At 41.6% G+C, this 26,505-nt stretch overlaps 1 protein-coding gene across 1 annotated transcript in view; it reads left to right on the forward strand.

The window, feature by feature from the left end:
* ATP4B (ATPase H+/K+ transporting subunit beta) overlaps positions 1–26,505 on the forward strand; it is a 103,881-nt gene that overhangs the window by 70,265 nt on the left and 7,111 nt on the right. The window contains exons 5-6 of the mRNA XM_086934686.1: positions 16,356–16,412; positions 19,330–19,419. Coding sequence (XP_086790812.1) covers positions 16,356–16,412; positions 19,330–19,419 — 147 coding nt within the window. The remainder of the gene's footprint in view (positions 1–16,355; positions 16,413–19,329; positions 19,420–26,505) is intronic.

The raw sequence follows: 26,505 nt of genomic DNA on the forward strand, positions 1-26,505 counted from the left end.
CAATGAATTACTTTCATAATGTATGTAAATAATTATAAATTAAATAATTAAACAATCATTTACTTCCCACCCAGTACCCCTACCAACCCCACAACCTGTACCTAAAACCTAACTTTAAAAATACATGTATTACACAATTTACATAATAAATTATCAATTAAATATTTAATAGCAATTAGAAACGTAAATATTAATTATAATAAAGTTACTTCCTAGCCTGTACCCCTACAAACCCCACAACCCATACCTAAAACTTAACAAATAAATTAATTTCACAATTCACATATTAAGAATCAATTAAATATTTAATAATAAAAAATGAGTTATTAATTATTTGTAATTAAATTACTTCCCACCCTAGACCCCTACAAAAACCACAACACTAAAAATTACAATTACAATAAATTAAAAAACAACTAAAAATGTACAAACTATATTAAAAACATTAACAATAATTATACAATTTATAACATATACACTTAAAACATATACTGAAATACATCAAAATAATTAAAAAATGGTATTAACAACGATATTTTTGTAACTGATATTAACAGCATACATATTTTTAACATCGATATTAACTACATAGCTATTACTTACCTTAGAAAATCAATATTCTTGTCAACGATATTCCTTCATCACAATATTTTTGTATCACGATATTAGAAACTCAATATTTCTGCACCTCGATATTTCTTACTCAATATTTTGCCTGAGAACCATCCTATGCATATGACTACCCCTACCTTGGCCCTCTTATCTGTTCAAAATAGACATGTTTAGTCGCAGGCTAACGCCACTATTAATCTCTACCGACGAAGGGGAATGGGCATTATGACATTTGTGGGTAACATCTCCTTTACAGGTGCAGAGACATATGAAACAAATATTCCTGCTGTGCAGCGCAGCAAGTCGCCTTGCTGTGCTGCATGATAGGGAAAGGGGAGGAATGTGCCGTATTTAGCAATATACGGCACATTCCTGCCATTTCCCTGCATTTGAACACAATGTGCCTTCTAGCGCCACGCAGGCACCTGTGCACCATAGTGCAAGAGTGCCTGAATTGTGAGCAGTATTGTTTTTATGTACAAAAACAATCCCCTTAGGCATTTCCGTCTTTGTATGTGTGCTGCAAAATGCATCACACATAGAAAGAGGAAAAGAAAAGGAGAAATAAACGTATTTCTCCTCAATACACCTCCGCTGGGATAGGCGTAACATTTTGATGCATCCCAGGCTTAACATTGTTGGTCATTCTGGGAATGTGCCAAAATCCATTAGTGGATGGGTAGGAACACCCACGCTCCACCCATGGAACACCTCCCCTTTTTGCAGAGTAATGCAAGCAGCGATTTTCGAGGCTTTTCATTACTCTGGATTTTTTAAGACATGCAGAGCCACATAAGGTGGCTTTGCGTGGCTTGATAAATCCGACTTAGGTTTTGTGTTGCCCTTGCGCCCCCTTGAGTGGCGCTAGAGGGACGCAAAACCTTCCTGAATATGCCCATAGCCTGGAGGCTACCGTGGCTAGTGGATTGACCTAGTACTGTAACCCAGTTTGAGTACATTGTGCCATCTGGATTACATTCCTAATTTTCTCTTCGTTTTGACTAGAGGTTCCTGAGCAATTGGAAGTGCTTAGTAAAGTCTAAACACTATTACTCATACACAGAGCATTGGATAGGTTACACATCTATGTACTTTATGCCGCCTTCCCAACATGAAGCAAGTTGCTGCAAAATCACAAAGGGGCTCATTACGATAACGGGCGGTCGGACCGCCGCCGGTTATCACGTCGGTCAGGAAACCTACCAACAAGTAGGTGGTGGTCTGACCACCCAGTTAGGATGACACCGCCATGCTGGCGGTTGTAAAAGTACTATTTTACATTGCAGCTTGGGCAGCGGCCCTGGAAAAGGGTCGCAGCACAAGCTGCAGTGTGGAGAGCACTTTTGTGCACATCCATGCACTGTGCACTAGGAACCATGTGAAATGAATGAAATGAAAATGGATTTATAAAGCGCATGGCTGCCCGAGAGCGTCCCAGCCCTAAAGAGCAAGGAATCCCAAGAGGAGTACCAGAGTCTAAGAGTCCTGGGGGAACAAAAAGGTTTTAAGAAGCTTTCAGAATTTCGGATAATTCTGCTCATTCCGAATCCTGGCCGGAAGGGCGTTCCGCAAGGTCGATGCATTCACTGAGAATCGGCGTCCCTCGGTTCGAGTCCGCTTGATTCTCTGAACGATGGCCAAATTGCCATGATCGGATCGAAGTGATCTAGTGGCCTTGTATGGGTGGACAAGGTTCCCTAAAATAGGGGGTCCCTTCCCCTGTAAGGACTTGTGAGCAATACATAAGGACTTAAATGTAATCCTTTCTCGTATTGGTAAGCAGTGAAGGACTCTGAGTGCAGGTCTGGCTGATGATCTGCGAGAGGTGCCAGTTCTGGACTCGTTGAAGAGTATTAATTGTGGTTTCGGGGGTGGCCAGAAAAAGGGCGTTGCTGTAGTCCAATCTCGACAGGATTAGTCCCTGAATGAGTAGTTTCCTTGAGTGCTCTGGCAATAGGGGCAGAATCTTTCAAGCAGAGCGAAGTAGCCCCATGCATATGCCTGCTGTCTTTTTTGTTTGGGTCCTAAAAGTCAGATCCTGCTCCAACCATACCCACAAACTCTTTAATTCAGTCTTTGGGGTGGGTACGGGCCCCAGACAGGCAGGCCAGATGGAATTAGGTAGAGATGTTATATGGTGGCCTAGCAGCATGAGCTCTGTTTTTGCTCCATTCAGTTTGAGACGTGAGCTATTCATCCAAGAATGGATTTCTGAGAGGCAGGAGTGAAAAGTTTCCGCGCAATGTTTTTCTTGGGAGAGCGAGACGACTAGTTGGGTGTCGTCAGCGTAGGTGACTACTTTAATCCCGAATGGGGTTACCACATCCTCCAGGGGGGCCATATATGCATTGAATACGGTAGGTCTCAATGACGAGCCCTGTGGGACCCCGCATTGGAGGGGGTCAATTTGGAGCGTACTGCACCTTCACATACCTGGAAGGTTCGATTCTCCAAAAAAGATGTGAGCCATCGCAGCGCTGTGCTGACACTCCCAAACTGCTCAGCCGATGGATTAAGATCTTATGGTCCACCGTGTCGAAGGCTGCACTTAGATCCAGGAGGACCACCATCGTTGATCCTCCTGAATCCAAGATGCATCTTGCCTCTTCCACCACTGCTAACAAGGCCGACTCTGTTCCCTGCCCTGGGCGGAAACCTGTTTGGGAGTTGCGAAGCAGGTTATTACTTTCTAAAAAGGAGGAAAGCTGTTGATTGGCTATTTTCTCCACCATCTTGCTGATGCCCGGTAGCAGCGAGATTGGTCGGACGTTAGCCAGCTCTGAAGGATCGAGCTCTGGTTTTTTAAGGAGTGCTTTGACTGTGGCCTGTTTCCAGCTAGGTGGGACAATTCCCTGGGTAAAGGAGGCGTTAAGAAGATCTGTAATTATTGGGGCGATAGTGGTAGTTACCCGTCATGTGGTGCATGAATGTGCGTGGGGGCACTACATGTGCCCACAGGGCCAATTTAGAGTGACCCAAAGAGGACAAGAGCCCTGTTTGGGGCCCCCAAAGTCTGTTTCTGACAGCCTTTTCATGGCGGTTTAGCCATTATTAAAAGGCTGTTGGAAAGGGACATCGGAATCCCTACAGTGGTGCCTGTGCAGTCACCTCGACAGGATCCTAGATCTTGTCGGAGGCAGCGGTCTTTCCCCCTGACCTCTGCGGTCCAACCGCCTGCATCCTGATGTGGCAGTCAGATCAAAGGCCTGTCTGTTGGTGGGACCGCCACTAATGGCCTGTCGGTGGCAGTCTCACTGACATTGTAATCAGACTCAAAGTTCGAATTTGCCTCCTGCAAGCCTCATGGAGTAAACACTATCCTTCCTTTTCAGTCCCAAAACACTCCTCATCACTTTTAAATAAACTTTATAATTGTAACATAACTCTCTTGGAAGTAACTACGTACTTTCAAGGCCTTGAGCAGCTTTTGATCTGGATGTAGTTTTAGGAGGATGAGTCAAACAATGTACAGCATTAGCACACTTTCAAAACATACAGATGAGCACAGTTTAGCCTCAGAAGAAACAAGAGGAAGAACAAGGAAACCATCAACAGCATTTAATCCATGTAATCCCGATATTGAGTGGGAGCCAGTAGCTGTCTTCAGCATCTGTGCTATTTATGGAATCATGTGCTAGATTTTATATTGTGATGAATGCATTTAATGTCTTTTGAGAAGCTCCAGCATTGCATATCGTTTGGGTTGAATCAAAAGTAAATTTTCTACCACACCTGAAAAACAGAGAAGACTTAAAATCACAGTTGTTGCATCACATTGGAAGGGTGCAAAGAAGCACCGCGAGCGGAAATGTTATTACATTCACAGGTTCCTTGATGTTCTGTTAGCACCTGTGATACATTACTATCTTGTTCCTTCTGCATAAGTCTTTTTTTTAAAAAGACAAAAATAACTACAGTTACTTCATGGGTTACAACGTGCAACTGGTATGTCAATACTTTGGTATTTCTTTTGATGGCATTCTTGTTTTTCTGAGTGTGGTACCAGGTCATCTGACTTCCTTGAAAATACTGAAGGCCTAATGATACGTGCATGGATAATGGTTATTCAACATTGAATTGGTAGCCAGCTAAAAATCTCAGTAAATGCCGTAGGATGGAATAACAAATTCCGCAGATGGAGTTTACTTGATCTTTCCACGAAGGTATATTATCCTCGATAATTCCTAGGTTTCTGTCTGACTTCTTAGGAATGAAGCAGGGTCAAATGAGGAGTGCCACACATTTTTTGACCAGATAGAGTTTACTCTCCCGAACAAAATCACCTTGGCCTTGTCACCGTTCAATTTCAAATAATGCTCTTGAATCCAAGTGGCAACTGTCGCCAGACACTCCACAAGATCACATTCTGTGGCTTCGATATTTTCCCCCATTCATATAGTTAGTTGAGTATCATAAGAATTACTTTCAAGCCCCTAGCTCTTACTGTGACAGCCAGCAGTGTTGTATAGATATTAAAGTGCATTGGATTTAAAGATGAACCTTGTGCATTAACCAACGCCATCTTAGAATGATTTTTCCCAGACGCGGCCCGTGCAGGTTAAGGTGGTGGGGCCGGGTTGGGGGGGATTCGGCAGACGACTACGAGGAAAGATTAAATTAATAATACATTTTCCCTCATCGTTGTCTGTCGAAATCCCCCCTCACCTGACCCCAACGTTATTACCTGCACGGGCCACAGTTGATTTTCCTATACTTAAAAACTAATAATTTAAAGATGGTTCTCTGTGCTTTTGTATGCATGCTCACGTATGGTGGCGATCCTGGATTCTTTTTTTTTTATCCATTCCAAGATATCCTCCGATGCATTCGAACACCTGCATTCTCATGGGTAGCTATTTTAGAATCATTTTGGCCATAAACTATGCCAAAACCACAAACAATGGGTAAACCAGTAGCTCTGCATTTAAGAGGCAAGATCAATTGGCTTTGCCCATGTTATTATTCAAGCCAGTGCTTCTTTGATGTAGAACTTGTAGGCAAAAGTTAAATCACTTCTGAAGTTTCTACTAGGGCTTCATGGCATTCCTGTTCCTCTCTGTCTCTCCCAATTGCTATCAATTCAATCCTCTACACACCCACTTGCTCATCGTCGTCATCATCATAAAAGCTTTATTCAGAAGTATGAAAACATCCATAAAATCACCTTCTTATTCATCACTACTCATGTATCACTCATTCATCAGGCCATCCGTGCATGCACTCACTCACCCATCTATCCATGCACTCACATTTATCCATCCGTGCTGTCACTCACCTATTCACCCATCCATGCACTGAGCTACTTACCAGTTTATCCACCCTTGCAATCCTCCAAACATCCAGCCATTAACTTATTTTTAGGTTCACTGACTCATCCACCCACACACACACACACATACACATACTTGACAATCACCAAAGGAGCACATTTTGTGACACAAAACAGACATTTCGGCTTTATCATTGTTTGTTTTCAAAAAGAGGCTGGGTGCAGAGTCCAGATGAAAGATGGCAATCCAGTTGTCATATGGTTCCCTGCAAGACTGCAGGGGAAAGCTGCTGCTGGCACTTTACATTCTGAGAGAACTTCTAGCCCTTCTTTTGGCTCTGTAAGGGAGGCCTTACACTTACAGAGCCAAATAGGACATTGCTATTTCGAGGATGTAGTCGCAGATGAGAGATGAAACAAATATGAACAAGGAATGATTTCACACTTGAAAAAAGTGGTGAGCAAGTATTTAAGGTAGAAGTATGTGGTGGTCTTAGCCCCAAGATCCCTATGTGTGTGATTACAGTTGCTGAAAAGCTATAGGTGGGTTTGGATACTCACTGACAGAACATAGTTGCTGGGTCAGAAGCACAACGCTGATGTCAGACAAGTGTCTCCAGATGATACTCACTACTCAGATTGCTAAAGCAAAGAAGGAGAGACCACTGTATTTTGTACTACTTACCTTATAGCAATTGAATTCTTATTGTGTATTAGTGTTTATATCTCAGAGTAGAAGATATACCAATGTGTTAGTGAGTGTTGTGTAATAAATAGACATATTTGTATATATACACTGTGGATGTTTTTTCGTTTAACCTACACTACATTATTAACCTGGTAATAAAGCTGCTTAACACTTCTTCAAGATGGGAAACAACCGTTACAACGCAACTATTACAACGAACTACTTTTACAACTCAACTACTACAACGCAGGATCCTTTACAACGAATGCCTTTACAACGCATGACATTACATCGCAGATGCTATTACAAAGCATGCCATTACACGTAAGTATATCATTAAATAAAAACATTTATTTAATTTAAAAAAATAATTAAATATTAATAATTTAATAAATATTAAAAATAAAAATAATTATTTTAATAAAATATGTACTTTAAATAAATTAAATACATTAATTTAAGTAATTTTAATATTAATTAAAAAAAGAAGTTCTAAAAATTAAAAAATATAAGTAATTTTTACCCCTACACTATCCAGCACTTACCCTACTATTACACCCCCCTGGAGTTAGAATAGTAATTTTTACCCCTACACTATCCAGCACTTACCCTACTATTACACCCCCCTGGAGTTAGAATAGTAATGTTTACCCCTACACTATCCAGCACTTACCCTACTATTACACCCCCCTGGAGTTAGAATAGAAATTTTTACCCCTACACTATCCAGCACTTACCCTACTATTACACCCCCTGGAGTTAGAATAGTAATTTTTACACCTACATTATCCAGCACTTACCCTACTATTACACCCCCCTGGAGTTAGAATAGTAATTTTTACCCCTACACTATCCAGCACTTACCCTACTATTACACCCCCCTGGAGTTAGAATAGTAATTTTTACCCCTACACTATCGAGCACTTACCCTACTACTACACCCCCCCTGGAGTTAGAATAGTAATTTCTACACCTACATTATCCAGCACTTACCCTACTATTACACCCCCCTGGAGTTAGAATAGTAATTTTTACCCCTACACTATCCAGCACTTACCCTACTATTACACTCCCCTGGAGTTAGTATAGTAATTTTTACCCCTACACTATCCAGCACTTACCCTACTATTACGCCCCCCTGGAGTTAGTTTATTATTTTTAAACACCTACACTATTTTTTATATATATATATATGGAACCATCACCATTCTGACCACACCCGCCAGAAGAGTGCAGCAGCGCCTTGATGGTATCGAGCGTAGTAGTAACCCTGCATAAAACGCTGAGCACTGCCACGCAGCCTCACGGAAGGAGCCGGCAAGGGCAAGCATCCAGCCTGTTAGAGATACGGATATTCATCCGTCCCCTACTCCACCACCGTGATGTCGCCTGGCTGGCGAGGGGAGACTATTCAACCGCCCTTGTCCACAAAAGGGGCGACATGAAAACACAGGACTTCCAGTCCCAACAGGCACTGAGACATTTGGACTGCCCATCTAGGGGCGTGCCATTGTTTAAAGAGGGCTGGTACCTGTATTCCCGTGATGAGTTCGCCTTTCCTCTGAAGAAGAAGGCGGGAGCCTTCGAAACGCGTCAGGAACAACACGGCGAACTGGGACCTGATAAACATTTTTCTGAGCCTTTCAGCTATCCAAGCACGCTGTGGCAATAAAGGTGTGTTGAAGAAATCTCCCCGAGAGTTTGGTTGTGTTTCGACACGCGAGCGCACATATATATATATATATATACATATATATTTACAAATACATTAAAAAAAATTAATTAAATAGTTATTATTTAAATTTTTATTTGAAATTATATACTTACCTATACTTACGTTGTAATGGCATGTGTTGTAATAGCATCTGCGATGTAATGTCATGCGTTGTAAAGGCATTCGTTGTAAAGGATCCTGCGTTGTAAAAATTGCATTGTAATGGTATGCATTGTTAAAGTATGCGTCGTAACGTCATACATCCCTTCAAGATAAGCCTTAAGGCTGCTCTCCACAGCTGCTAATGTGAGAGTTTTCAAAAATGTATCAAAGACCACTAAAATCACCATAAGGTTTGCCTGAATTAGTGCAAGGTGCTTCACTTAAATATGTGTGCAGCATATACTAGGCCAGCCTCCTACAGAGGGATTTTTTTTTTTTTATATTATTTTGTCCTGAAGAAGGTGGAGTCAACCAACCAAACAAACACCACCAAAGCGCTGCATCAACAACTTGTGATGGTATCTGTTTTTTATCATTCTATGGTGATAACTTGTGATGAAGTTTTTTTTTTCTGATTATTAGTTTATTTTTTAGCCTTGTGACTGTTCAGCTCCACAGTTGTACCTGCTACCAGGGTCCAGATAGTTCTGCCGTCTGTACTCAAAAAGTACTTTAAAAACCCTCATTCACGTAGATAGGTCCTGTAGCGGTTTATCTTGATTCTCTGTGTTACACCTAACAGAATAAAGTTTATTCCTAGGCAGTATGAGGATCCCCTTTTTAACCAAACCACACACTTCACTTGAGCACTTTTCGATTTGTCACCTTTTACTGATCGCTACTGTATAAACCAGTGGTTCCCTCCAGGTGGAGGAAGCATACTAAAAAGAGACCCGATGATGATGCTGTCATGTATGAAATAAAAGGCGGAGAATCAAGATAAACCGCCACACGACCTATTTACGTGAATGAGGGTTTTTTAAGTGCTTTTTGAGTACTGATGGCAGAACAATCTGGACCCTGGTAGCAGGTACAAGTGATCCATTCCCTTTTGATTATGAATGACTGACAGGAAGCTGAATGGATCATCGCTTCTTCTAACTCCCCGCCCCTTGATTTGAACATGTTGAGCTCAACAGAAATCATTTTTATAAAACAGGTTAATGTGTTAATGAGACATTACAGTGATGTATAATTGCACAAATCATGAATAATGATTTAATGTAACAGTTTTAGTGACACAACATTTTATTATATGAAGATATATGAGGATAATATTGAATATAATGGGGCTTATTTATGAGCCCTTGTGTCACTTTTTGTGACGCTCCAGCGGCGTAAAAAATATGCGATGTTGCAACATATTTACAAAGTGACCATCCAGGTAGATGCGTCACTTTGTAAACCTCTGTGCCACATTATACCTGCGCCAGGTATAATGTATGTAGGGAGGGCGTTCCAACCCAAGTACGCCTCATAGAAGTGACGCAGTGAAATCTATGAGATTTCACTGCGCCACTTCTAGGACGGAAATGCGTCAATATCTTACCCCTGCCTCACAGCAGGCGTAATTCTGACGCAGGCACTTTGAAATGGGACTTGCCCATGTTAAATGACCCATTGCTGAAGTTGTGTCACTTTTGTGACACACTCCAGAAATGCGTCACTTTTGCGCCTACAGATACGTCAAAAATACTGACGTATCTGTAACTCTTTGCGACATGATGCATCATATTGTAAATATGACGCATCCAGCATGTCTCAAGGAGGGTGCAATGAAAAGTGACGCATCACTATTTTCTCGCAGCAATCCGTCACCTTTCATAAATGAGGCCCAATATTTCTAAGTGTTGGTGATTAATGATATGGAATACCTTTTACAATAAGCAGGGTTCAGTGCTTAGATAGTTGAGTGGACGGTATTGAATGTGGGGTTCACCTGTAAAAATGATTGGACAGGTGTGGTAATACAAGTGTGAATCATAAGAGGGATCTTTTGTTTTTGCTTTGGATTTTTACACTGCCCCTCTTGTTAGAAGGATACTGCTCCCATACTTGTAAGGCTTCTTTTCCCCTTCCCGCCAACTTAATTATTATTTTTGGTTATAATTTAGACTATTGTCACTTTTGCAGTACCCTGACTTAATTTTCACAGTTTGACTGTCCTGACCAGCCATACAACTACGTTGCACACTTTAATTAGGCGAGTCGTGACCATCACGGCCACATTTTGGTAGCACATTGGTACGACTTTAGCTATTGCCAGCTTTGTTATACCACCACTGTCACCACTTGTTACCCGTTCTAGGTGCATTTTTTAACTATTAACTTGGTAAACATTAACTACCGCATTCAAGCCTCTTTACTTCCTTTTATCATAAGGTCACATTATTTTTTGCTCATGTCTGGCCATTCATTAATTACCAGTACTAGATATGAAAATGTTTTCTCATCCCTATAATCCCACCTTACTTTTGTATTCACCACTCATCATTCCGCAACGTTTCATACTATCCGAATACTAGCATTATGCCTCTTTTAGACTATTGCCTAATAATTGATTACCACAGACCTATTATCAGCATATTCCAATTATACAATTCCTTAGGGAAATTATTATGGTTCCCCTTAATGATACATTTAACATATACCCTTAGTTTACTATGACAACAATTATGGTCCCACCGACCCAATTTTCCGTTATCAATAATTAGTCTTGTTATAAATTACTCACTATTACCATGCCCTTGTACATATCCTTTGTGAACATTGTATTCTGCACAATATTAGGGAACATGCTAGACCAATAGTCTCATTATGATTCCAGTATTCATGATTACTACTTCTGCCCTCAATTTCCAAATCCCTGGTGGTGCGGAGTGTTATACTCAGTAGACTAGATTACTGCAATGCGCTACTTCTTGGAGCGCCTGACTATTTGATTAAGAGTCTGTACAGAGAGCGAGTAGCAGGGGCAAAGCTGTCCCTAAACAGATCCCACAGATCCTCTGCGCAAGACGCCATTGAGGAACTGCACTGGCTCCCACTAAAGCAGAGGATCAGGTTCAAAGCTATCTGCCTTGTTTTTAAGGTGTTACGACAGAATTCCCTGTGCCACTGCAACACAGATTTAAAAGATAAATTTCTAGGAGACATCTGCGCTCAAGTAAGGTAAACCTTGTCCTTGCCCAAACGTACCGGAGGTCCAGGCATGGCGGCTGTCCTTCTCAGTTAAGGCACACCAGATGTGGAACTAGCTTCCTCACTCACTAAGAGCTTCATTGGAGTTGTTGGCCATGGCGGGGCGCTGTGTATGTGCATCTTTCAACAGTCAGTTTTCCCAGTCCGCTAGCAGCAGGATACCAGTTTGGTGAAATCGCACTCTATAAATCCTATAAAAAAACTCTCTACAGCATTATATTCATCTACCTATATATCCTTATGCTATACCCATATCTAAACTCCACTTTTATTTTCTGAGAATATTACTATACAGACTTTTGTTACCTTTCACACCAAACATACTTGGCTAAATTTAGTTGGGACTATCCTATATCCTATAACAGTGACTATCAGCATTAACCATTCCTCAACCTCATACAAACGATATCACCAATTTGTGAGTATATCTTCGCTTTTCCCTAACCACACCCTAGCATTATAACAAATTTAAGTGCTGGTAACAGCTGCTTTGATTTATAATAACTTACTATTTCTCGCCCGCATTCTCTGATCATCTTTTAATACATTTTCCGACCAAATTGATAGTTATGTCATTCTTAAAGGTCTTCTAACTTTCAAGATCTGAATCTTTAATCTACACACTTGAATGACTGGGTAGTTCATACACTGTTATCACCGGTAGGTCATTTGGTGCTACTTTATTTCTTTTTATCTCCACTGAAGATCCTCGCTTACTACCCCTAATTTTGATTGCATCACATACTGCTAATGGTGTCACTATATGGTGGGCCCTGATATTGTTTTCCTCTCTTACTCCCCTCTATGCTCCAATAACAACTCAATCCAGTCCTTTCTTTCACTTTCATTTGAGGTCATTTTGACATTATTCCTTGACAAAACATTTGTCGGCTGTAGTCCACCAAACTGGAATTGACCAGCAATTTGTATTGTTCATCCGATTCTTTGCCTGTTCAAGTTATTTATGTTACACTGTTATGTTACATTTGTTTTATAAGACACACTGCTAGTCAAATAGGGTTTCCCAGCAACAGCCTGAAAGAACAAGAGAATCTTCTAAGAAAGTACAATTGCAAACAAGTGATACAATATTTACATCTTTCTTGAATGTCATCAAAATAACTAACCTTAAATCTGTAAACTTCAATGATTGTATCACCATACTGGATAGGAAACATCATGCTTTACTTATAATAAACAGAACTATCTGTATATACATTTAATTTTGTTTTTGTTGTAAATGTACTTTTTCAATATTTATTTGAGAAATAAGGCCATCTGGCCTGGCATTCTCAAGATGGCTTTGTTCACACTAGGCGATATTATCATCAAAGCACCTTGGGGCATATTATCAGCAAATAGCGATATTTATCGCTAAGTAGGCTTAGCAGCAATTTTTTTATCGCCGCCCATCACCGGATTTGATCACTGAGATAACGTGCAATTAGCAACGTTTATTTCAAAAGCGATAAAATTCCCGGCGATAGAGGCAAAATCTGTGAATATCGCTGAGAATACAGCGATATTCAGGCATTATCGCTAAAGGGGCCTTAGCCATTATATCCTTCTCCCATTGGATATAATGGCTAGGAACTGGTCTGAGCAGGCGTTAGTTTTTGGAGATATTCGCGCTTAGCGCGAATATTTCCATCGCTACGCCTGTGTTGGTAATAGGCGATAGCGATATTAGCGACTGCTTTCAGTCGCTAACAGGTTGGGTACGCCCACTTTGCATGTCATTAGCAATAAATATCGCTGACATGCAAAGCGTGCCCCAAACCGCTCGCTATCGCCTACAAGCTGTCGCTAACTGTTGTTAGCAACAGCTTGCTAATAGGGCGATAGAATTATCGCCGCTTAGCGGCCGAAAACAGCCGCTAAAGCGGCGATAATTTCCTATCGTCCCCCCTTGATAATATGCCCCCTTGTTTCTCTGCTGACATTCCTATACGCCTCATCACTTGCTGCCTGCAGTTGTAGGGTGACACCTGCAACAAACAACAAGGTGATGGAAGGTTTGCTTGAATTAATCTCAGCCACTAGCAATCTAATAAGTTGCAATCTAGTCCATTGTTATTCCCCCATTGCGCCATTGTTTTTCGCCCACTGTACCATCCTGGACAGAGAGCAGCCATTTTAGGGTGATCAGCTAGCTACCCAGTCAAGTCTATAATGAAGGCACCAGGACTGGATTCTAACCTCTTAATTGATGTTTCACATTTTCCAGTCTAAAAGTGATCCATCTATAAGCAAAGGTTCTTCATCAAGTAAATGTGATTTTTTTTTGTTATGTTAAAGAATTCCACAACCATAGCTAGAGGGCAAATAAAAATGGGAGGTTGGCCTTCTGTAATCTACCAAGTCATCTCATAGTACCAACCACCTGCACATCATGTTCACACCTTTCAACAGGGGAATCAAAGAAAAGAATCAGAACAGCAAGCTAGTAAGAAGAGAGAGATTGTCAGTGGGGTAGGAGGAGGCGGGGAGTTTTAGAGAGAGTGACTGTAGTGACTCTTTCCCTGTTGAACAAGAAATTGTAATCATTTTCATAAAATTAGAGACTGTTTCAAGAAAAAAGAGTTGTTCTGTTGAATTTATCAAACTTGACAATGCCAACGTGAAATTCGCAAAAGTTAAGTTCACAGTTACGTGTCATTAAGAAACTATTTGACCTCTTATTCCGATTTAAATTTCCATTTATTTGGGTGAAACATAATCATTTTTTTAACTTATTTATTTAGCGAAACACTAGGTTATGACAAGGGTTTGAATCATAAAGAGCTGCAATGGCTCAGCCCGGGTTTTTTGCATATGAGGTGTCTAAAGTACATACATATAAATCAGAAATTTTAAGGCATTAACTTTAGACAGCACAAGTTGGAAAAATAGAGCGGAAAATCCATTTTCACTGTTTCCGACTTCCACTGCCTTCCTATCATGGATTAATTCGGAGAAATTCAGAGTAATACCTAATAACATTGGACACCTCAAACACAACAAGCATTGGCATAGCCAAAAGGTCTCGCCTTTGGGACTGTATAAGTGTTTAGCCATGCAGCAGTTGATATGGTTGCACCAAGGATATTATGCTGCATAACTAAATACTTATAAGGTCCCAAAGGCGAGACCTATTGGCTATGCCAATGCCTGTTTTCTTTGGTATATAGTCACTGTGTCCTCATACTTTCACTGTTTCTGCAGATATGGAAGCTCTATAAATAGATCATGATATAGTATACATGATAGACAACTTCAGTAGAATTAAGTTACCAAGTGCAATACGACCTCAGCATAGCTGTCAAACTTCAAACGCTATGTCACAAGGGTCATAACATTTCCAGTTCTGGTGCAACATCATAATACATTGTTTCCCCAACAGTGGGTTGCAAAATTCCAAGCAATAAATAAAGATGCTTTAAATTCTGTATTTTTCTTCTATTGAAACGTAGAGTAAAATTGCACCCTTTGTTTGTCACATATTCGTCCTAAACTAAGTCACCGGAAGGCAAGTTGGTATTTTTAATGTATTGTAATTGCATTTAAGTAGAGCATTATTAAATAAGGACTAAGCTACACGATGGTGGGAGTGCGGGGTGCTTTGTCGGAAGAGTAGACTTGCCTTTTTAGTGAGCATCTTGGTGCTGGGCGTAAGTGATACTCATATTGTGTCTTAGGTCGCAGCTCTTAGCAATGTAATGGAAGAAAGACTTGTAAAAGTTACATGCTTTCAGATCATACAACTAGATGACACCTCCCATTTGGACAGCTGCTCCAGTGTTAAGTTTATAGTGTTTTATTTGGCCTCATATGCTTCTTAGGGCAATCAGACCATCCACTCTGTAAATCTTTTCTATTTATTTTGGTTTATTTTTGTGATTCTATATCACACGGACTTGGCCAAAGGGCAACAGGGAGCCATAGCACACAACACTACTGCCCAAACTTCTTACGCTTCCTTGAAGAGGCCAGGTGAAAGTACATTCAGGCCCGGGGATACATTGGCTTTCAGCTTTACTTGACCGTAAATAAGCAAGGTAGCTATTCAGGCCACCAGCTCACGTGACACGGCGGCTGCCGGTGTCTGTTGTGGTTCCGTAAAGCTTCACAGACCTCCTGCGCGAGACGTGAACCCTGTCCTTGCTCTTTCAGCTGCAGGCATGGGCCAATATTTAGTTCAGCTTTACTTTTTACATGGTTTTCTTGCAAGGTCCAGTTGCTATTCTCTGTAAAATGAATAGGTATTTAAAAATGTCTTCGTTTCGGGACACTACACTGATAAACCCATGTAATGTTCTTCGTGCTTCAGCAGGATGTGTAAAACATTCTGGCATGTCTCAGTATAGCACAGCACACGGCTGATGAACGAGGATTAATGCAACAAGTGCGTGCGCCTCGCACTGACGAGGAGAGGAGGAGGCAGCAGGGGGAGGGGAGAAAGGAGGGGGCCTGCGCCTGTTTCCCTTGCAGGAGCGAGCAGGAACCGTAAGTGTGTAATTAACACATGGTTTGAAAGCTCACTCCCGCAAGGGAATCGCCAAACGTGCACGCATTGCATTCAAAGCAATGCAATGCATGCACATTTTTGGCAGCGAAGCTGTGCCGATGGCTAAAGGTCTTTTCCTATGCAGCGCATGCGCGTTGCGTAGGCGAGACCTAAAAACTAGGTACCTTGTTCTGTGTTGAGCCAGCACAGCGTTTGATGATGCGATCCTTGGAGTCACTATGCGGCTTATTTACAAGTCCCGTACTTCGCTTGTGCGTCACTTTTAATATGTGACGCAGTGTCCGTTCAAACGTTCATGAAATGTACTTTTTTTTAACTACGTAAGCGTCATCTAACTCAGTATATATGTTTCTCTTCACAGATTATAGGTTTTGTTCCTGGAAACACGACTGGCCCTTATGTAAACTGCACGTCTAAAGTAAGTCTTGTCTGTCTTTTATTCGTACCTATAGTTTTAGCAACGAACTTCGCACACCAAAGTTTTGCTTCAGCAACAACTTTCTAGAAAATGTGGAATAGTATCTCCCTGAATCATGCCATTCTTAAGGATTGTCTTAGTTTAGACAACCAAAATAAAATTAAGTGGTTGTCCTACGTCAAACAGGGTTTTCAGAAAATTAGAAGACCTGAGCTTTTTCCCTCCCGGAAAGTATAATTCGTAGGGACATAGCATTTACGAAGGAGACTATGTTACAGATGCTGTCTCTGGAAAGGGAGGAAAGGGAGCTCAGAAAAAGCACTGTTAGATCTTTTATTATGGTTGCTAATCCCCCTGGCCCTGAACTTTACTTGGCCCTGAACTTTACTTGGTTTTAGTGAATCGACCCTATCATAGGTTTCTTTTAACGCGTTTTCGTTTAAATTTGATTTATTTAACATTGGGTCAACTCACGGAACGGAATACTCCTGATCAGGCACCGCCGTGTTCCTGCGATCATTTTTCAATGCAGGACACTATGCATTTTGTAATGTTCTGTGGCCATTATTTAGCTGCAAGGAGGAAGTTTCTTGTGCCTATCCTTAAGGAGGCAGGCTTCATTCAAGTGAGGCACGCACTCCTATACCTGCAACTACTAGACAGCCCGAGGGTTATTTCTCATGTCGCTAGTTTTTTGGTAGGGGCAGCGAGGGAGAGAAATAAGATAATGAAACTTCGTGCTTAAATGTACTCATATAAAAATGCACTTTTTTGTATATATTGACTTTTTAAATAAGTGACCTATCATAACAGTTACCACTCTGTGAACTGATCGTTTTTAATGCTTTTGAATTTTTAAAGTTTTTTAAATTTGGCTGGACTTTTTAATATATTTAAAATGTGTGAGTGTAATTGATTGTATTTTGTTCATCATTGTCTTTTTATGATATTGAATTATCGAATAAAGTATTTTGACTGACTGTATCTCACGTACTACACATATGCTGCACTCACACACTACATGATTGAAGTCGGAAGTCCTGCCATCTCTGTGTACAAGATAGAGCTTTGTCTCATCTGTCTTCCTGAATGTCTTCCTGAATGTAGACTGTGATACATGTAGGCATCTCCGTTCTTACAGTGACTAGATGCATTTTCTTTTGTAATTCTGAAGTGGGATGGAAACAAATAATAGGAACAAAACAAATCAAGGCAGTTTATCTTGATAATGCGCATATGATAAATATTCACTGAAACCCGATTTCCACTCATTAATATTTGTGCAAAATACGGTTTTATCAATAGAACAGTATCTGTGCAAATGTATTGGCCGTTTTAACTGAAAATGTGCTGTCTAGAAATGACAGTGCGCTGCCACACGATGCTTTAATGACATTAAAAATTCACATGCGTCATGTCCATTAAAGCTAGGTGGATCACAGATGCTTGTCCTGCTAAAAAGTCGTTTGTGGTTCCAAAATGTTTGGGAAGCACAGATCTATATGATGTATCTCACAAAAAAGTGCTCCAGGCATGTGGGATGCTGGTGGCACACAGGCCCGGACTAGGAACCAAAACTGGCCCTGGCAAAGAGCTCGGCCGGTCCTCCTGGGAGTGGCCGAGCTGTTTGCCAGGACCGGTGTCGGACGATTTTCTTACAGGGGCCGATTTTGCCCAGGAGCCCAAAATAGGCCCCCATCCTGGCGGCCCACCGGGGGAATGCCCAGTGCCCGCTAAGGCCAGTCCGCCCTGGTGGCACAATATATGACTGCCTGCATATAAATGGATGACACTGTCCTCTGTGATGATGGTGCAGTGCAACGGCAGCCCTCGAGAAATAGCCTGTGCTGACCATTTCAATACAAGGTCACAGGCAGCACGCTCTGGAATGCCAGCACATTGGTTTTCCTTTCCTAGTATCCCAACTGCTCTCATTGCTCTAGGAAACAATCTTTTTAGCATGCTCTTTTCCCACTATGGAGTCTTAATGTTAGCCCATTACCAGTTAGACATTCCTGCTTGCATTTGAAAGGCTGCCTCAGCCCTCTCACCCACTGGGTTGTCAACCCTAAGAAAAGGCAATAGGTCAGGAGGGAAATTGTATTTAGCAATTCACTAGTCTGGCGAGTGCATTATGATTTATCAGCCATTCCTCACTTTTCAGCTAACGGCATATTTTCTGGGGCTGGTATTTTTGGCTTAACACTTTCTTCATGGGTTCAAAGCCCCAGAATGCAAAGTGATGTTGGTTAAAATGCCAGAAGTGGCTGAATGTGTTGTACATGACATGAAGCCGCTTGTCAGGTATGTTTAAATTGTTACAGAGTTATCTACCCCATTTAAAAACTCTGCTTGTTTGACTCATAAATCAAAAGTAGTCTCAGCACTTGTGCATTAACACGAGCATTTGCATTATGAACTGTTTTGTCTTTTGCGTAATGGCTTTAACCCAAGCTTTACAACACAGCAAAGGTACAATATGGGCAGTAGCAGCCCAGCTTTCCCTAATTCAAAATACAGAGCAGGTGGCAGTACCAGGAGAAACAACACATGATTCTCTCACACATGCAGGAAAGGTACAACACATGTAGTGCACACAGTAAAGAGGGAATGAGAGGATTTAAAGGAATGTTATACATTCTCAGTAACCATACCAACATAAACATAAAAGAAGCACAGCAGACATGGAAGAAAGAGTCAAACCTCTAATAGAATTACCATACATTCATGTACTCAAATAGGATGATGAAACCCAGCTAGAGAGGGTGATATGATTTATCAGCTCCACGTCTACCACTGTGAACATCCAGCAGCACTGATTTTAAATTAGAACGACTCTGATTGAAGCAGCCAAGAGCACTGATTTGAAGATGATCAAGTGAATCCTGACAAATGTGTTTTGTTTCCTGTTTAACAGAATAGTGCTGCTCTTGGACCGGTTCAATACTTTCCAAACGGTGGAAATTTCAGCTTTGACTATTTTCCTTACTATGGAAAGAAAGCTCAGGTATGTCTATTTTTGAATATTTTGCAATGATTTCTTTATATGCAAAATACCGGGCAAATCTATATGAAATTGAACAGTATGAGCTGCAGTGTTTAATGGTAAAAAGCACATTGACTGAAAACTGCAATGCAAGGTTCGATTTTAGACAATACAGTTGTTATTCTTTTTTGCGCTATTGTCAGCATCATTATTAGCATGTATAGAATGGCCTTTATCAGCATGATGTACACCCGTGAGGCGGTACCTTGGTTCTGAGCCCAAGGACGATGAAGTTGAGACAATGAATGGCAGTGATTGTTGCAGGCGGGAGAGCTGAGTTTTAAGGTTTTCCAGAAGGGCTGGTGGTTCGGGGTGTCACACCCATTGGAGAAGAATGGGCGAAAGTTTAGATTTCAGATCGACATAGGCTTGCACGCTGGACCGAGACCTCCGAGAACATAGTAGGTGGAAGAGCAGGGGAGCCTGGCGGTTGCAATGAGAACCAACTATTGACCATGAAAGTGGGGAGGGAATGTAGCGTAAGGACCAGAGCTGCCGACTTCAGAGCTGGGGAATCAGGTTTGAGTTTCGGCGTTGGCTCAACATCCTGTGATTCTGGGCAAATCACTTAATCTCCCCTTAAATTAATGTGGTCTTAACTGGTGCTCATCAAAAGCGCCGGTGTTGATGATTAAGCGCCGGAGTTGAGCACCTGAAACCACTGGCTCAAATTAAACACTGGGTTGGCGTGGCCTACTGAAGCGGTGATTGACAACAAAAATCAATGTGACCAGAATATGTTTGGTTACTAACAGGCAGTGAGTAGAGAGCAGACGGATAGTGCAGTGTACTTCTGGTCTTACAGCGAAGCAGAGGACTTTCAAAAACGTTTGGAATTGGATCCCACGAGAAAAAAACAACCAGGGGCCAATGTATTGATGCCATGGTCTAGTCTTGGCAACTTGAGTGCATTAAGAAGTCACTCTGTAAAGAAACAAAGTAGTGGAAGATCTTCCGCTGTGTATGGAGTTGAAAGAAACAGAATGAACCTAGGGGCACATTTTCAAGCCCTTATCGCCACAGGAGCATCACTTTTTCTGACGCTCCGGTGGCAGAGCGCCATTTCACATATTTACAAGGTGGTGCTAAGCCACTTAACGTGCCTTAACACCACCTTGTAAATATGCTCCTTTCTGCCACAGTCCTCTGCGGCAGAGGGGCGTGCAATGACTGTTGCAGTGGGTGTTCCAGCGCAGCATCCATTGCTTTTTTACACTGCCCCAGATTTACAAGGCTGAGGCAGTGCCAAAAACTAATGCCAGAGAATACCCATCTTAGTATGGCAATACGTGGAGAAATTATTCATTTCTCCTCGTATTCTGCTCTTTCCATGTGTTCTGTATTCTGCATCACACATAAAAAGAGCCAATCACCTTTAATGATTGTGTATGTGCAGGAAGGTGTTCCTTCCTTCACATAAACAATTGCCTCTGCAGCACAGGCACCCTTGCAATATGGCGGCAGGCAGCTTTTTTAGCACCAGCGCTAGGGGAAACACAGGGGTGCACTGTATTCTTGTGAATACGGCGCATCTCTGCATTTTAAAAATGACAGTGCCGCATTGCCAAATTTGGAGTTACACCACGCTCCGCCTTTTTTTAGTCAATCTGTCTCCTAATGTCTTAAATCATTTTAGGAGTCAATGGTCAATGAGAGGTCAGTGTTGAGGTTGATGCCAAGGTTCTTAAATGACATTTGGGATATAGTTTGAGAGTTGTCATTGAAATGGAAGATTGGGTCTCAAAAACAGTCCCAAAGCTTCATTGTGGTCTGCCAAGATAGGTCATGACAATAAAAGCACAACCTTTACATTTAAACAACGCAGTGTGTTTTAAAGTTGCAAAAGATAAAATTACAAATGCTCGTTAAAAATCCTCAATTTGATAAATTGCAAAATCAAACCAAAAGTCAACCACAGAATTGTTAAAGGGTGTCGAACCGAACAGGATAAAAAGAATTTGAGTCTATCGCATTTTAGTACCACTAAAGTGCAGTTAATATGTTAGAATGTGACAAAAGGTGCCAGGGTTGCTATATTTGAACAAACTAGAGAATTACAGCTTATCAGAGTTCAAGTTTGGACCTTAGACAATCAGAATCTCAGAGTGATAAGAATGTTTTCTGCATTGCAGTATTCCTTTACAACTGCATAACTTAAACCTTTACAACATAGGTCCAGAGAGAGGTTTGTTAAGATCAAAACTTTTATATATACTTTGTTTGCTATAGAAACTTAAGTAAAGTCTGATAATAAGTTTAAAATACCAATTTAAAACATAGGCAGTATTTTTCCAACTCAGGTCCTGTTCTTGAAAGCCGCATAAATATAGGCTGATGCAGCCGATACAATGGGGCATATGTAGGTAGGCATTTGCGATTCGCAAACGCCCCTTTGGTATGTAGGTGGCACTTAGCAAAATAAGGAATCGCAAAAATTGTGATTCCTTATTTTGCTTATAGCATTTAGGGATCGCAACTTTGCGATTCCTTAAATGCTATGTAGGGGTGCCTTAAAAATAGATTTTGGCATGAGGAATCGCAAAATACCACCTACTTCAAGTAGATGGTATTTTGCGATTTCCTTTAAAAATGCATTTTTTAAAAAAAATTCAAAGTGCCATATGGCAACCAGACATGCCCTTAGGGCATGTATGTGCGCCACATGTACTTACAGGCACATTCCTGGGGTGCAACAGGTGTCCTGTCGACACCCTGGCACCCTTAGAAATGCGATTCTCAAATTGCGATTTTCTCAAAGAAAATCCCAATTTTAGAATGTATCCCCATTCATTCCTATGGGCCTTTTGGCCCATAGGAATGAATGGGACACTCATTCCTTAATTGCGATTCGCAATTTGCTAATCGCAAATAAGGAATGTTAGAGATTCGCAAAAAATTTGTGAATTATTACCTACATTCCATTTTGCTATTCTCAAATAGCGATTCCTTAAAAATCGCTATTTGAGAATCGCAAAATGGAACTTACCTACATATGCCCTAATGTTCCTATCTTCTGTTCTCTTACAAAAGGCTAGGGCTTCATTGCACAGTCTTATTTTATGTTTAGGGAAAAACGGACATAAATAACATTTCCGGATGCCTAATGTGTGCTGGCAAAACAACAGTTAGTGGATGATTGTTACTTCACCTCCCAAAGAACATTGGCATAGTTCTGCCCTGTGGACAGTCTTTGATGACCATCTATTAACAGTTGGTGTGAAGTGCCCAATCGAAATTTCAAATAAACGGATCTTTTCTCCGCTGGAAAGATTACATCCAAATATGTCTTCACGCATCACTCTTGTTTATACTCCGAAACGTTTTTCAGCAGAGAACCTGCACGGCATTCTTTTAATTGAGCTACATAGGACCGGTAATTTTATGTTACCAGGTCAAGACTCCCCTTGGTAATGTTTTCCGATTTGATCCAGAGATATTCTAGTCCAATGTTATGGAGGACTTTTAATATATGGACAAGCCATGGTAAAGAGCTATAAATTGGAGGGGCGGTTCATATTATCAAGTAAATGTGTTTATAACAGCCAAACTCCTCTTTGATGCAAACTCGAATCCAATGCAGTAGTCATTTTTTTCAATCCCCAGATTTGCTTGCAGGGCATCCATCAGTATTCCATGACCCAGATACAGTAATTGCCAAAAGAAGTTGTTCTCAGTGATCTGAATTGAAGGGTTTTTTCTGTACACCCAGATCTGAACCATATATTACAAGCAGCCATAGCTTTCGTTTTGTATGGTAGGGTAGCAGAGCTTATCGAGAAGTTTCTACACGATTTCGCAAACCTTAATACTGCACCTGCTTGTTGGGCCAGAACAGTATTACTTTTGGAAACCTGGGAAGTCCACAACAATTTGATGTCCAGACAGATACCCAGATTATCGAAGTGGTCACAAAATCCAATGGCTTGTTATAAACTCTATCTGAGAATCACATATTTGGTTTTTCCAACATTAATGGTGAGACTTCTAGAACCACAAAATGACTCGAACCCTGCCAAGAGACGGTGCATTCATAATTCTGTGCAAGTTATTAATACTGCATCACCCGTGAAGATCAGTATTGGTATTAGCTCGGTGTTCATTTTTGGTATGTCTAGGTCAAGGTTTGTCAGTGTTTTTACAACGTCATTTATATAACAGTTAAATCATGTTGTTGCTAACACACAGCCTTGCTTGACGCTCCATTCTATTGGTATCTCAGCAGTAAGTTCAACCCTTGTGCTACATTTCACCCGGGTAGTTGTACCAGAATGCATTGCAACTAGAAGGTTTAAAAGCTTGTAGGGGACTCCCTGTTGCTTTATAATTTGCCATAGAATGGAGCAATCAACACTGTCAAATGCAGTTTGAAGATCAATAAAAACCAAGTATAGCAATGACTGTTAAAGGACAGTGTATTTGGAGCAAATGAGGTTTAATCTTGTTATATTGTCTACTGTACTCTGTCCCATATTGAAATCCGCTTGGAATGGAGATAATAGATCTTTTTCTATCATCCACTGGTCTAGGCGAGACACTATACATTTTATGAAGACCTTTTCTACACCATTGAGCAGTGAGATTGAATAATAGTTCTCTGGTAGATCTGTAACCCCTTTTTGTATAGTGGGATAATTGCAGATTTTTCCAAGAGGGTGGAATTTCTTCATAAGACCAGTTGCTGTTAAACAACCTTGGGATCAGTTTTGTCACTATTTCAACAGTTGTGTTCTGACAGAAAGTTCTAGAAAAGACTCTGTTTCTGTACATCCTGACCAGGATCTGGGTACATTTGACATTGGTATTGTGGTTAGATAAAGTCTCCATGAGAAAACGCTTTTCCAAAGGTAAGTAGCTTGTTCTTCTGGTAGAGACTTCTAACTGCAGACTCCTCGCCTTTGAATAAATACCAAAGGAATACCTCCCTGGAGGTGGGTCTGCAAACTAGCTCAAACCAAAATATCCTGGAGGACCGAACAGGTAAAATGCCCATCTCGATTGACCTGACTGTCCAAGCAGTAATGCTTCGTGACCATGTGGAGTAATGCCCACGTGGCAGGTTGGCAGATGTCCAGGACAGGTACCCTGCATGCTAGCACAGTAGTAGTGGCCTTGGCATGGGTGGAATGATCCTGCAAGCCCTCAGGAGGCTGCTCTATAGCTATGACATAGCAAATCTTGATGCAGAGTACAATCAATCAAGAGATGGTCCATTTCTGTTCTGCCTTGCCCTTTCCGCTCCAGTGAACATAATGGAGGGCTGATCATCCACCTGATGTTCTTTGGTGTAATCGATATAGAAAGAGAGCTCTCTTTGGGTCCAGGTGGTAGAGTGTTTTCTCCTCCTTATAAGGATGAGATGTGGTGACAAATGTTGGCAGCGTTATGTTCTGGCCAACATGAAAGTGAGTGACCACTGTTGACAGAAAAGAGGCCCATGTTTAAATAATCAGTTTGTTCCTGTAAAAGCTGGTATATGGAGGGTGAACTGGCAGAGCTTAAAACTGACTAGCCCTCCTGGCCAGTGAAATGGCCACTAGGAATACTGTCTTGATTTTCAGCAGCCGCAGAGAGCAACTGTGCAAGGGTTCAAAGTGAGAACACATGAAATATGTCAAAACTAAATGGAGATCCCATTGGGCATAGCAAAAGGAGTAGGATGGAATAAATGTTGCAGACTCTTGTGAAAACGTGTCACAACTGGTGATTTGAACAGGGAGGGTTGATCCGGCAACTGCAGAAAAGCCAAAATAGCTCAAAGGTAACCTTTAACAGTGCCCAGAACACAAACAGCAGCACCCCCAACAGAGATGCAGAAAGGGGGTCCACTTGACATGAGGAGCACCAAGCCACAAACTTGTCCCAATGGCAGGCACATACAGTCTTAGTTGAGGGACACCTATTTGCCAAGATAACATCACAGATTTCGGGAGGAAGGTCTGACACAAGTTTGGGTGCAGGAGCCTGCCCTGTTGCTGCAGCAGCGAACCCTCCCAAAGGGGCAGACTGATCAGAGGAAGGATTCATAACACAGGAGTTTAGGATACCATACTCTCCATGCTCAATATGGTGCCACTAAGATGACTTGGACATGGTCGGTCCTGATCTTTTTGAGAATCTGAGGCAGGAGTGGTATTAGTCGAAGGGATTAATGGAGTTCTAATCATCTCCGAGTGAGAACTGCTTTGGAAATTCCAACACGCAGAAGTGCTGACATTGCACATTCTCAGTGAAGCGAATAGACTGAGCTAAGATTCTCCCCATTATCAGAATAGACCTTGCGCCACCTCTGGGTGTAAATGCCATTAGTGATCTGCAAGGCAATGACAGCTGAGTTTGTCTGCCATGGCATTCAGAGATCCCATCAGGTGCTGCACAACCAGGAAGATGTCCTGGTGTTCCAGCCAAGTCCAGAGGTGAAGGTTTCACCACCCCACCCCGATTCTTTCAATACGACAGGGTGATGATGTTGTCCGTAACTACCTGCACCAGTCTTCCCTTGATGGGTGGAAGAAATGCCAGGCGGCCAGCCATCAGCCCAAGGAGATTGACATGGAGCTGAAACTCTGCCGGAAACAAGAGTCCTCTGATCTCCAACTCTCCCAGATGGCCACCACAACCCAGAAGTGATGCATCGGTAAACACTGTCCGCTCCAGGTAAGAAAGGGAGAGGGGTGTGCCGCTGTCACAATAACACTTCGTCAGACACCACTGCAGAGCTTTACCAGCAGGATGCAGTACTTTTTTGGCACCAGAGAGTAGTTGGAAACTATGTCCTACTTCTGATCGTAGCACCCTCTCCATGGCTCCACCCCCTGTATGGGTCATTCTGAGAATGTTGGCAAAGGCGGAGGAATTTCCACGAATGAGAGGGCATAACCCCTCATACAGAATTAGGAGCATCCACTTTTCAGAGGTTATTTTCCTCCATTTGAGCAGGTGGTGCCTGATCCTGTCCCAAGCTGGATGATTGTGCTGGGTGGGGGGCTTTCTAAAGCGGCTTGGAGGCTGTAGTACCTGTAGGGGTGGGTAACTAGACAGTGCACTGGG

Source organism: Lissotriton vulgaris, chromosome 8, assembly GCF_964263255.1.
Source record: "Lissotriton vulgaris chromosome 8, aLisVul1.2, whole genome shotgun sequence".
Taxonomy (NCBI): domain Eukaryota; kingdom Metazoa; phylum Chordata; class Amphibia; order Caudata; family Salamandridae; genus Lissotriton; species Lissotriton vulgaris.